This window comes from Vigna unguiculata, chromosome 5, assembly GCF_004118075.2.
Source record: "Vigna unguiculata cultivar IT97K-499-35 chromosome 5, ASM411807v1, whole genome shotgun sequence".
Lineage (NCBI taxonomy): Eukaryota > Viridiplantae > Streptophyta > Magnoliopsida > Fabales > Fabaceae > Vigna > Vigna unguiculata.
Genome location: NC_040283.1, coordinates 13145605 through 13159770, shown reverse-complemented (window position 1 = coordinate 13159770; position 14166 = coordinate 13145605). Strand labels below are relative to the sequence as shown.

General features: G+C 32.3%; 1 protein-coding gene across 2 annotated transcripts; it reads left to right on the top strand.

Annotated features, from left to right (window-relative positions):
* The first annotated feature begins 9854 nt into the window (after positions 1–9854).
* On the top strand, positions 9855–13516 carry LOC114185761. 2 transcript variants are annotated; one of them, XR_003604889.1, is made up of 4 exons: positions 9855–10023; positions 10103–10200; positions 12939–13148; positions 13236–13516. XR_003604889.1 is itself a non-coding variant. In XM_028073666.1 (3 exons), exons 1-2 carry the CDS (start codon positions 9910–9912, stop codon positions 10196–10198), a joined length of 210 nt encoding a protein of 69 aa, XP_027929467.1. In that variant the 5' UTR covers positions 9855–9909; the 3' UTR covers positions 10199–10200; positions 10998–11257. The 2 variants fall into 2 exon arrangements, 1 of the variants encoding a protein (XP_027929467.1); XM_028073666.1 differs by lacking the exons at positions 12939–13148; positions 13236–13516 and adding an exon at positions 10998–11257.
* The last annotated feature ends 650 nt before the right edge of the window (positions 13517–14166 follow it).

Below are 14166 nucleotides of genomic sequence, written 5' to 3'. Positions count from 1 at the left end.
TTTTTGGAACAGATTTTTAGAATAAACTGAAATATACATGATACCTTTCATGAAATACTCCTCACATGTATTTTGGAAATAGCTCTCCGAAGTATACGAAATATTTTTTCAAAAAATACTTTTCGAAACGAGTTCTTTAACATTTTCTCTCTCCTTTTTATGCAGTACGGCGATGACAATGCAGGAAGCAAATGTCACACTTTTTGAGTTCTAATAGGCTAGGCTAGTCCAATCAACGTTATAAATGGGCTGAAATCTTCTTTTTTACACGACCCAAACCAAAATTATTTACAATTTATTTTTTTTTAAATCTAAGAAAAATATTGTAAAATGTATAATTTAATTGTTGGTAACGTCCAAAAGTACTTTTTTTTTGTCACATAATGCTATTTCGAAAATAATTTAAAATATATTAAATAGATAGTCGATTCAATTTAACAAATATTAATATATCTTATTTTCTATATATCAAATGGTACTAAATTAGTTTTATCTTGCTCGTTTGAACAAATCATTCTGTACACAAGGATTTGCGTTGACGTATTTAAACAAAATTTATGTTCTCATGTATGATTTGAAAGAAAAGGGAAAATGAATTTACGGATACCTTCCGGAAATTCATCCTCCATTTTGCAAAATTACGAGAACATCAATAGACATTTTATGTTTATATTCTATTTAAATTTTATATAAATATACAAAATATATATATATATATATATATATATATATATATATATATATTCGTGAATATTATTCGAATATGTTGCTTCTATTGCTTCTTTTGCAATATGTTGCTTCTTCTGCAATTTCTTAACCATACCACAATCTGGTGAACTAAATGGGCTGCAAAGGAAAAGAAATAGTAATTAAAATAGTGTTGCAAATCAATGTATATACATTTTGCTTAACAGCACAACAAATTCAACCATGCTAAGCAAATGAAATATAGAGTCTAGCCACCAAATTATCATTCTTATATTTTCAATTTCTTACCAAGCACAAATTACTCCTCTAACATTTGTCCCTGCTAAAGAGTATACCAAACAACTATAATGGAGTTAAACTAGCATTCCAATTACACCCAAAAATAGTGCCTTTAATATAAGAAAATTAATAATAGTCATTGTCATTGGTCTATGTACACTAGTAGTCTCATGTTGCAGCCATAATTAAGGTTTCAGTACTTATAAGCCAAGGCACTGCTTCTGACTTTTTGAATCTTTAGACCTTATTTTGTAAGTATAAATGTCATCTCTCCACTCACAAACAGATGATCATGATGTTAGCGTGATTTTTTAACTTTAAAAGTATTAATAAGAATATTCTTGAAACCATATACTAGAGAAATAAAAATTAAAATGATATCCATTTATTAACAAAATATACTTCGAATCTTACGTACATCTCTATAATATCTTTTAAAATTTGACTATAAATCGCTTTTTAACTGTCTAATAACTATTATATTAGTGTTTCAAAAGTTATGCCACCACAATCATGAATAATAATACTTCAAGATATTCATGAATTAATTTGAAATAATTCTGGAAATTGTTAGTTGTTTCTTGGATCGCCAAGAAATAAAGGAGGCACAAAAATAGACAAAGAAATTGGTGACAGAACGTCGAGTTTTGGGGCATGTAGCTCAATTCGAGTTGTTATAATCTTTTTACTAGAGAGTGGTGTTGCTATGGAGAAAAATTCCAAGACCATGGGTGCTTTTCAGGTAGGAAGGATTTAGTTTGCAGCTTGATGATGCGTGGTGGTGGGGGAGGACACAAATTGACTAAGAGTGTTGAAGGAAAAAGTAATATTGGTCCTAATGTTTGTTAGATATATGAGACGTCTAAGGAGACAACGGTAGGCAGAAGCATCAACAATATTGAATGGTTCTCCAACAATGTCAGCTTTGAAAGAATGGGCCATGGGAATGGAAGCTGAAGAACAATCTAACATACTTGAGTCATGAAGAAGATCCAAGGTACATTTTTGTTGACATACATAGATGCCAGTATGGTTTCTTAAGATTTCCAGTCCAAGAAAATATGTGAGCTCACCTAAATTCTTGATGTGGAAGGTCATATCGAGGAGTTGGATAATGTGTTAAATGTGCTCGGGGTTGTTTCCAGTTAGGACGATATCATCCACATAGATTAGGAGAGCCATCATGGATTGGTTAACATAGTGGAGAAATGAGGAATGGTCAGTAGAAGAATATTGTAAATGATGATTGGAAGGCAATATCTCTTCGATGGATGTGCATGAGAAGGTCCTTGCAAAGAGGATTGAATCGATTGATTCTATGTATTTCGAAGTCATAAAAGCTTTGAGGGAAGAAAATGATAAATTTTATTTATTTTTAATTTTTTAAACAAAAAAATAATTGAAAATTTTATTTATTTGCTTTATTTTTATGTGTTTTCTTTTCAGAGGCGGAACCAATGAAGATGTTGAGTTAGGAAAGGAAGAAAAAAGGAATGAAGGAAAGGTTATTAAAGTTGGAAGTTGACATGAATATGGAGAAACAAATGATGTTGGAGGAAGTAAATGTCCATTTATCAAAGCTGAAAGATGATATAAAGACATCAGAAAAGAGTATTGCAACTATGATTGCAGATTTATCTGAAAGACATGATAATCTGGTTGCAAAGTTTAAGTTGGGATGTAATGTTTATTAATATTTACTTTAATTAGTCCCAAGTTCTAAACTTTGTATTTGATTTTCAAATTTATAGTTGCAATGTAACACAATTCTTGATCTGCATAATGTGAAAAAAGCAAAAATAAGAGACAAGTGGAAGCAGAAACATGAGATCAAGCACGAGAGGTGAAAAGAGAAAAGATATACGGTATAATATTGAAAAATTGTATTACAATAAGGAACCATAGAGAGAATATATACAATAGGATGAAAAAATAGAATAGAAAAAATAGAATAAAAACATAAAAGTTAGATACAACAAATTCGGTTAGGTAAAATGTTGAATAGTTGCAGAACTCTAAACAATGAGCAAATAAGTTATGTTATCAACCCCTCAAGCTGGGAATATATATTTAATGCATAATGTGGACCCTCAAGAGACGATAAGTTATTCAAGGTAAAATAAAACTAAAAGCCCCAACATGTAACTAATGGAAAAAATAAAATAAAATGAAACGGCTCCATCAATTTAGTATGTCTATTATCTATCCTTGTGCCATAAAACAATGATTGAATGAACCACTACACCTCAAACAATTGTAAAATGCAGTGCGTGATCTACGAAAATCTTCCACCATTCATGCTATAGGTTTTTACCACTTAAACCCCAAAACGTGATATTTAACCATAGAAAATATATCAGCCTGTAAGGAATGGAAAATATTTGTGTAGTTATGGCAGCACACACATGAAAAGGAAGGAAGGTTTTCATGCATGTGTAGTTATGGCAGCACACACACATGAAAAATGAATGAAAAACAAATCTTATACCAGCAAGATGATACTTCTCTCTTCTTCCTCTATGTTCTACCCTTCTCAAACCCTAAACATGTGCATCTTAGTCCGAAACCCTAAAAAAAAGAAATTTTATGTGGCTATCGTGAGTGGAAAAACAAATGACACATGTCATTCAATGAGTTGAGGAGGAGTCACTCAGATCTTTTCGAGCCTTTGGTTATTTGATCTTTGAATTGTAATTTAAAATTTGATAACTCGTGTCCATCCATTTTTAACCGCATCCAAAACTACCTAAACCCAATGAACCAGAGGTGTAAAATGGTCGGGTATAGTTTTCTGAATGTTAAATTCTGATTTTGTTGGATTTGACCTGTTAGGCTCGAATCCGGCCCAACCCGATCGATGCTCACCCTTAGGTGGAGAATACACATACTAAATTGGTGGAGACGTTTCATTTTATTTTATTTTTTCCATTAATAACATGCTGCAACTTTTAGTTTTATTTTACCTTAATAACTTCTCTTCTCTTGATATATATTCCCAGATTGAGGGGCTGATAACATAGCTTAGCTGCTCATCTTCTGCTCATTACTTAGTGTTCTGCAACTATTCGATATTTTGCCTAACCAAATCTGTTGTCTCTAACTTTTATGTTTTTATTCTGTTCTTTCACCCACTTCTACATATTCCCTCTATGGTACCTTATTGTAATACAACTTTTCAATATTATACCGTATATCTTTTCTCTCTTCACCTCTTATGCTTGATCTCGTGTTTCTGCTTCCACTCGCATCTCGTCTTTGCTTTTCTCACATTATGCAAATTAACAATTGTGTTACATTGTAGTTATAAATTTGAAAATCAAATATAAAGGTTAGAACTCAGGACTAATTACAAACATCACCTACATACTTCAAGTTTTCAACCTTTTCAAATAAATCTCCAATCATATCTTCATTATCCATGTTTAATGTTTTCACAACAGTTTCTAGCTTTGATAAATAGTCCTTCATTCGCCCCAACTTCATTTCTGCCTCCATTGTATAAGTTTTCAGCTCTTTGAAAGTTTCATCCATTTTCTCCATTTCCTTATCCAACATTTGTTTCTCTATCTCCAACATTCGTTTCTCCGTCTTCACTAGTTCAACCTCAGAAAAAAAAACACACATAAAAATTAAAGCAAATAAATAAATAATTTCAATTCTTTTTTTTAAAATGAAAATAAATAAAATTACCTAACAATAGTGACAACAACAATTCCTCATTTTCTTGCATCAACGCTTCTAAGTCTTTGGAATGCTTACAATGAAACATTTCAATCTCCTCTCTAATATCTTTCATGAGCGTATTCATGACCCGACGATCGTATCGCAAATTGCCTTCAAGAGCATTTATATGATTATTGTGCTCTTCCAACTGGGCTTTAAATTTATCATAATCCATGCCTATCAATGATAATTAATAATTTTCAATATCATCTTAGAAATCTAAATAGTAAAAATAGGTAAAAAGAAAAACAAGACTTATTCATATATTATATGAGATCAACGTGTAATAATTTTTCAATTGCATGATACTTAGCTTACAAAGTAAGAGAGGTAATTATGATGTCGAAATGAAACAAAGGAAGCAAATTGATGATAGCCCATATATGAGAGATAATGGAAGTGTTAAGAGTATATAAAGTAGTGATAAAGAAAAGTAGGTTCCAAGCTAAGTAACGATGGGGTTTGATCGAAGTTGGGGCATTAAGGTGATGGTAGAAACAATATTGAACTGAGCTAAATAGACTTAAGTGGTGTGCACCGTGTACTTCTATAATAACGTTTGTATATCGTTGTATCATTGTATCTTAGAAAAAAATCGCACAGCCTCAAAAATAGAGGCCAAACACTTCACGGCCTCCCCAATAATAATAATAATAACAATAATGATATTGCTTCAACCATCACCTTTTTACACTTGTCTAAACACTCTCATCTTTTCTAATTGCACCACTTTATTCCCTAAGCTCTTTATGTTTTCTCCTCGTACATATTATGGAGTACCAACAGAGGTTGAAACCATGCATGGTCTCATTTAAATCGATTTGGTAATGCCTCTACAATGACACAACCTTTTCCAACCGACCCCTAAACACTGTTGCAATATTATTACTCTGTGAATGCATTAATATTGCATTTGGAAACTTGAATTCAGAAGAGGCAAGTATGGGCCTATGAACTTTTGAGCCCGAAACTGGTTCAATCATTTCACGAAATCAGGGAGGAAGAAGTCGCCAAATTGGTGAAAAAGGAACAAGACTTTACTGTCATTGCAAGCTCTATTCAGTTTCAAATCATTAGCAAAAACTTCCTAATTTATTTTCCTTGACAGAAGTAATCCTTCAATTAGCAATAACTTCCTAATTTGGAATGCTTACAATGAAACATTTCAATCTCCTCTCTAATCAAAGCTATCTACTTTGATGGGAAAAATACCGCCAATGGTTATTGTTATATGCGTTACCAGAGTTTACGGATGGGAAAAATACCATCAATGCCCGAACGAAATCAGGTGTTGACAATGTCAAACAAATCCTATTTGAAATTTTATTAAACTCTTGCTTTAGCATACTTTTTTCTTTTATTAATATTTTCAAAACATCCCTTTTAATTGTATTTGTAGAAACTAAAGTAGCATCAAGATTCAAATAAGTTATCCAAGTTTTAAGCTCTTCATACCCCACAAAACTGAATGGTAAACCATGTCAGATAATCAAATATGCACACAATTCACAAGAAACCATTTGATCTATATTTTTTGCTTTCAACTTTCCTTGTCCGTCCATAATCATTTGTCTCACATCCTCACATTTACCTTAACTTCATTTTTCAATGTGACGTTTCAAATGAGAAGTGCCATCTTACCAATTTTGTATTTTTGGTTGCAGCCATTACACCTTGCCCTCTCTTTTCCATCATCACCAATCCCAATCCTAATCAAGTATTTCCAACAATCAGAAGTTATTCTCTTATCCCTTCTCTTATTAAGTTCAACACTTTCATTATCAATATCATCTTCAACGTCAACCTCATTCAGGGTTACATGATCTGGTTCATCAACATTTGTGTCATTTCCCGTAGGTTTACTAATAGAATCATCCATGATTACTAAATCCTATTATAGAAAAAAATTGAAATCCTAACGAGTAACACAATTGGGTCAGATTACAATTCACTCATCATACATAACTAACACCCAGATTACAAATTGTCATAATATTTGTAATATAAGGTCTCCAAATGCTAAAAGACATGCCTCACAGTTGTTAAAAATGAAAGGGACGAGTTGATCCCAAAAGGGTGCAAAACAGCTGGAGAGTTTGCATCGATTATAGGAGGCTCAATCAAGCGACCAGGAAAGACCACTTCCCCCTACCATTCATTGACCAGATCCTTGAGCGCTTGGTAGGTAAATCTCATTACTGTTTATGGATCCTACTTTGATGCATGTTTAAATAGTCTGGACAAAGTTTTGAATAAGTGCATCCAATTTAACCTTGTCCTCAATTTTGAGAGGTGTCATTTCATGGTAGAACAGGGCATAGTTTTGGGACACATCATTTCGAGTAAGGGCATTGAAGTTGATCCTGCCAAGATTTCTTTCATTTCACAGTTGCCTTACCACTCTTTTGTGCGAGAGGTTCATTCTTTTCTTGGCCATGTAGGGTTTTACATGCGCTTTATTCAGGATTTCAACAAGAAGGCCCTTCCATTGTCCAAGTTATTGCAAAAGGATATTGACTTCGTCTTTGATGAATGATGCATAGAGGCTTTTGATTGCCTCAAGAAGGCCCTAACCATTACTACTATCATTCAGGCGCCGAATTGGACAACCCCATTCGAGCTCATGTGTGATGCATCAAATTTTGCCGTGGGAGCTATCCCAGGACAAAAGATTGACAAGAAGCCTCGAGTGATCTACTACGCCTCCAGGATGTTAGATTCTACTCAAGCAAACTATACCACAACAGAAAAAGAACTCCTTGCAATTGTTTTTGCACTTGAGAAATTTAGATCATATTTGTTTGGTTCTCCTGTTATTGTGTTTACTGACAATGCAGTGCTGAAGTTCCTGTTGACTAAGGCGGAGTCCAAACCGCGGCTGATAAGATGGATGCTCTGACTCCAAGAGTTCGATTTGGAGATCCGTGATAGAAGTGAAACACATAATTTGGTTGCAGACCACCTAAGTAGGATAAAGAGGTTTGCTGATGATGTTTCACCTATCCAGGATGACTTTCCCGATGAAAGTTTGTTAACACTCTCTGCTTCTTTTCCCTTGATAACATTGTGAATTATCTTGTTGCTTCTGTTTTTCCTCCCCTAGCATCCAGTGCTTAATGTGATAAATTCAAGAGCGATGCTAGGTATTATATTTGGGATGACCCCTATTTGTGGAAGATGTGTAGTGATCAGGTTACTAGTAGATGCATTCCGGACCATGAGATTGACTCGGTCCTCAAATATTGTCATTTTCAGAATTTCCAAACGAAATCGTTTTCCTATTTAACTGATTTTTTCTTAGTATTTTTCTATTTTTAGTCAAACTTTGTGTGTTTTGTTCGTGTAGTTAGGATTTGCAGTTAGCCTTCAAAATTTTTGTGACAACTGTTCATGATTTTAGAATTTTTGTCAAAAATTTTCAGGTCAATCTGATGTACTTCAATTTATGCCATTTTTACTCCTGGTTGACTTTTTGTTGACTTTGGCAGTTTTGGGTTCATTAGTGTATGACTAGGGGGAATATTGGTATTTTACAATCATTGGATCCTGAAATTGATAGAACATTCCATAGAGGAGTTAGGCATAATAGGAATCCATCTTTGCATCCTACATATTCTGTGACCTTTCTTGATTCACCTGATACTTTTGTTTCTGTGCATTTTGATCATTTTGAGCATACTGTGCATTCTAATTATTTTGACATTCATTTTGAAATTGATAACATGGCTCAACCTCCACCTCATGAGAGGACAATGAGTGAGCTGACTACACTGGAGTTCACGTATCACTCATTGTGCATTCAGTATCCTGAGGAGGAAATTCTTTATGTTTTAAAAACTGGATTAATCCATTTGTTGCCAAAATTTCATGGACTTGCAGGTGAGGGCCCGTGTAAGCATCTGAAGCAGTTCCATGTTGTGTGCTCTACCATGAAGCCTGTAGATGTCCAAGAAGATCATGTGTACTTGAAAACTTTTCTTCATTTCTTGAAGGACAATGCAAAAGATTGGTTGTATTACCTTGCACCCAGGTCCATCACGAGCTGGGATGACTTGAAAAGATTGTTCGTGACCAAATTATTCCATGCGTCCAGAACAACAACCATAGAAAAGGAGATATCTGACATCAAACAATAGTCTAGGAATACTTTAATATAAAAATTTGTGTACGGGCAAATTTGCATTTTTTTTTCCAAAATGGATGAATCTAAACTCTTAACATCGAAGGTATTCTTTACGATTGAAATGAAACCATTAACATAGAAGGTCAATTAACGGGATAGAGTTTATTTAATTATTTTAACATAAAAATAACCTTTTAAATATCAAATATTTTTTGAAAACGATTTCCTATTGATAGGAAGAAGTGCTCTACTAATACATCCAAGTATCTGGGTTAACATAACTTTACGTCTTTTCTATCATAAATGGACAATAAAAACGGATAGTGATCGACTTCATGTTATTTTGTTTTTACTTTACACCTTTATGCGGAAAACAAAAAGATAACTGAAAAAGCGTGCGGAGGAGAATAAAATTTATCCATGAATGCATGTAATTGATAAAAAAATTATTAGATTTTATTATTCTGTTTTTCTTTCTTTTATTTCCTAATTAAAAGTATGTGAAACAATACTAAAAGTTAGGCCTATTTCATACAAATGTGTTGTACCCACCCAACGAAGTGTATGTTGAGAGAAAAATAAGAGTATATTAGGTGTCAGAAAAGAATATGTTTTTCTATTATATTTTCATAATATATTAATTATTACTAATTTTAATATTTAAAAATATATTAAAAAATATTTAAAATATCAGCATAATATACTTTTTAAAGTTCAATAATGACAGAAAAAAAATTAATAAAAAATTTGGACTCGTCAGGAAAACGAGTTTAGCTCACAAACATGGAAAATGTTATACGCTTTTAATTAAACTTTAAAGCTAACATTTGCCATTTTTTTTTTTGTTTTACTCTTTATTATAAAAGTGACATCTCTCTGTCTAGAAAAAAAAACAAACAAACGGCATGTCATTTTTTTAACTCTTGCAATAGGTCTATTTTTTGGATTTTTCAATTAGAAGGTTTGGAGAATTTTTATTTACCTATGTCTAGTTTGTGATTTTAAAATATCATTGAAAATGTAACTATTAAACAAAACAAAACGTCCTAACCTTAACAGGGCAGTAACAAGAAAGCATGAACAAGAATTCAGAATCTTCAACCAAACCAAATAACAACAACAATTCACCCAAACCCAAACCCCCTTTCAAGCCAGCAAAGGACGACACCAAGCCCGTTCTTCAAGACCCTGTAATCTCTCCTTGATTTCTTTGTGCCTACACTTTCATTCTTTCTTCATTCTTAATTAACCTTTCTCCTTCGGTTTCAGATACTCAGATCCGACCCAATTGAGACGGAAGAAGCAGTGCTGCGATTACGTCCATTCTCAGTCCCCACTTCAACTTCTCCACCTGGAAAGGCCTAAAGGTATTCACTTTACTTCTTTTTTTTTGGTTTAATCGTTACCTATTTTCGATTCTTCTTCCCGTTTCCAACAATGGGTTTTCAGGTGTGGCTTGTGATAATATTTTACAACTTTTAAAATAAAGGTTGTAGTTATTTATCAGAGAATTTTGTTTTGTTTTATTTTAGCATATGTTCAACTATGGAACGGGTGATTTATTCTACTGTGATTTGTTTAGACCAGTTTCTGCATAAATGGCAAGAAAAAAAAATGAAACTAAAGTGAATTGAACTTGTGAACTGTGTTTAAATTAACTTATATACCTAACTTCTATAGAAGCTTTTTTCATTTAACTTCTTCAAAGGTGCATAAGTGTTTATTTCAGATTATAGAAAAGCTTAGTACATGCTGCTTATTTTTCTCTTCTAGAAAAATTGAGCCGAATAGGTCTTAGTTTTCAACAAATATGAGGTTAGCATGGTAGGTATGCTTGGTTAGTCTTGTTCAATTCATTTCTTAATAAAAAAAATCTTACGATATAGCCTTTAAATTTTCTTGTATGTTCTTTTCCGCATGTAAAATTTCATGTCAGAAAATTTATGTCCAACTTGAAAAGTAGTAAGAGAGTTTTACTGCCAAACAGTAATGATGCAAGAATAATAGGTCAAGATGTACGGTCCTTTCGTGTTTCTCTGGTTATGTATGTCAGATTGGGAATTTAGAATGCTCAATGATTTGGTTTATTTGCTATTACTTGTTCTGTTATCAGCAATTGATACTAGTTCACATGATAATCTTTGAAGTTGAATTTCTTTTACAGCTTGAAGATGCTATTGTACTTGTATTTTGCTGAATGTTTGGGAGTTTTCTGAGTGAGGAAGGTGGGATGTTTGTTTCTAAGTAGAATATTTGGTATTTGTTTCCAGGAGTGCCTTTGGTATCTATGAATTTTTATAAAATTCATAGTTGAATTTCTTCTACTTTAGAATTCATAATAACTCCATCTGATTCATGTAGTGTCCAGGGGATTAATAAGTTTATTCTTGTTACCATTCATTTGATCATTGAGTTTTTGTGAAAGAGACAATTAATTTTTTACTATCATATTTTTTTATTTGTAAATATCGATTAACAAATTAAACATGGAAAATTACATCAAACTGTTGTGATCGGTTCTGTTAATTAAAATAAAATTAGAACATCTTTAAACTAAAGAAAGAAAATGCCATCAGTTATAACCTTAAAGGGATTGAGATTAGTAATAAAGTAAAGAGTCTTTATTTGTTATTTATACAAGGAACTGTTAATTGTCCAGCCAATTACATTTTTTCTATTTTTAAAATTGAGTAAAGTTGATATTTTAATGGATTTTAAAATTGGTATAATTTAAAGAGAATGTTAAATATTGTGTGTGGAGCTTAATGTTTTAGTCCGTAAACTAATTTAACAGATTCAAATTATAAAGAAGTATGTGCAAAATGAGAATTTAAAAGTGTCCGGTAAAAATCGACAGAAAATCAAATTTGTTTCGAAATTGTAAAAACTTAAATGACTCTAAAAGATAGTAAAATTGATATCAGTCCAATAAGGGACAAAAAAATTATAATTTATGCGTAAATATATAAATAAAATTAAAAATGACTAGCATTAGTTTAAACATTGACAGATGAATCTAGCTTTGGATGATTTATGTTCAAATAATTTACAAATAATTCACAACAAATGTAGGCAGTGTGGATTTCTTAAAATGATGATCCAACTTAGTGTTTCATACATTGGCATAGATAATTGATCTAAAACAAACTTGAATGCGCTAAAAATGATCACATCTACTTTAACTTTAACAAGTGGAATTTACATAATCAATTCTATTACACAAGATCACCAGAACAAAGTGCAAAGGTGCCAAGTGTGTGTGGGTGGCCATACTATTGTATTACTAATAAGGGTCTTACTGCACCTCCAAAATTTCTTTTACATCTTCAAATTGTTTTTAAATTCCTAAAAAACTCTTTGACCATTTAAGGAAACCCACGAACATCACACTCCCAAAATTACTTTTGGATGTCGACTTCCGGAGGTCAAAATATATAATTTTCGGAAGTTAAAATATATCACCGGAAGTCAACTTCTGAAAGTTAAAATACATCACCGGAAGTCAACTTTCATAAGTCAAAATACATCACTGGAAGTCAAAATGTATCACCAGAAGTTGACTTTCGCAAGTGAAAATACATCACCGAAAGTCAAAAATTATTACCGGAAGTCGACTTTCGGAAGTCAAAAATTATTACCGGAAGTCGACTTTCGGAAGTCAAAAATTATTACTAGAAGTCGACTTCCGGAAGTCAAAAAATATTACTGGAAGTCGACTTCCGAAAGTCAAAAATTTAATTCTAATTTAAATATTTTTAATTCTTTTTAAAATTTATGTTTTCTAACTTTTAATCGTTTTTTAAAATATTTAAAATAGAATTAATTTTTTGACTTTCGGAAGTCAACTTTCGGTAATGTTTTTTGACTTCCAGAAGTCGACTTCGGGTGATATATTTTGACTTCCGGAAGTTGACTTCTGGTGATATATTTTGACTTTCGACATCATAATTACCTCTCTTACTTTGTAAGCTAAGTATCATGCAATTGAAAAATTATTACACGTTGATCTCATATAATATATGAATAAGTCTTGTTTTTCTTTTTACCTATTTTTACTATTTAGATTTCTAAGATGATATTGAAAATTATTAATTATCCTTGATAGGCATGGATTATGATAAATTTAAAGCCCAGTTGGAAGAGCACAATAATCATATAAATGCTCTTGAAGGCAATTTGCGATACAATTGTCGGGTCATGAATACGCTCATGAAAGATATTAGAGACGAAATTGAAATGTTTCACTGTAAGCATTCCAAAGATTTAGAAGCGTTGATGCAAGAAAATGAGGAATTGTTGTTGTCACTATTGTTAGGTAATTTTATTTATTTTCATTTTAAAAAAAAGAATTGAAATTATTTATTTATTCGCTTTAATTTTTATGTGTGTTTTTTTTTCTAAGGTTGAACTAGTGAAGACGGAGAAACGAATGCTGGAGATAGAGAAACAAATGTTGGATAAGGAAATGGAGAAAATGGATGAAACTTTCAAAGAGCTGAAAACTTATACAATGGAGGCAGAAATGAAGTTGGGGCGAATGAAGGACTATTTATCAAAGCTAGAAACTGTTGTGAAAACATTAAACATGGATAATGAAGATATGATTGGAGATTTATTTGAAAAGGTTGAAAACTTGAAGTATTTAGGTGATGTTTGTAATTAGTCCTGAGTTCTGACCTTTATATTTGATTTTCAAATTTATAACTACAATGTAACACAATTGTTAATTTGCATAATGTGAGAAAAGCAAAGACGAGATGCAAGTGGAAGCAGAAACACGAGATCGAGCATAAGAGGTGAAGAGAGAAAAGATATACGGTATAATATTGAAAAGTTGTATTACAATAAGGTACCATAGAGGGAATATGTAGAAGAGGGTGAAAGAACAGAATAAAAACAGAAAAGTTAGAGACAACATATTTGGTTAGGCAAAATATCGAATAGTTGCAGAACACTAAGTAATGAGCAGAAGATGAGCAGCTAAGCTATGTTATCAGCCCCTTAATCTGGGAATATATATCAAGAGAAGAGAAGTCATCAAGGTAAAATAAAACTAAAAGTTGCAGCATCTTATTAATGGAAAAAATAAAATAAAATGAAACGCCTCCACCAATTTAGTATGTGTATTCTCCACCTAAGGGTGAGCATCGATCGGGTTGGGCCGGATTCGAGCCTAACAGGTCAAATCCAACAAAATCAGAATTTAACATTCAGAAAACTATACCCGACCATTTTACACCTCTGGTTCATTGGGTTTGGGTAGTTTTGGATGCGGTTAAAAATGGATGGACACGAGTTATCAAATTTTAAATTACGATTCAAAGATCAAATAA

Bases quoted from the DNA above. Each gene is read 5' to 3' on its own strand.
- LOC114185761 (XM_028073666.1), top strand. From the start codon at position 9,910: ATGAACAAGAATTCAGAATCTTCAACCAAACCAAATAACAACAACAAT. The intron at 10,024-10,102 runs GTAATCTCTCCT...CTTCGGTTTCAG, and splicing joins AGCCCGTTCTTCAAGACCCT to ATACTCAGATCCGACCCAAT.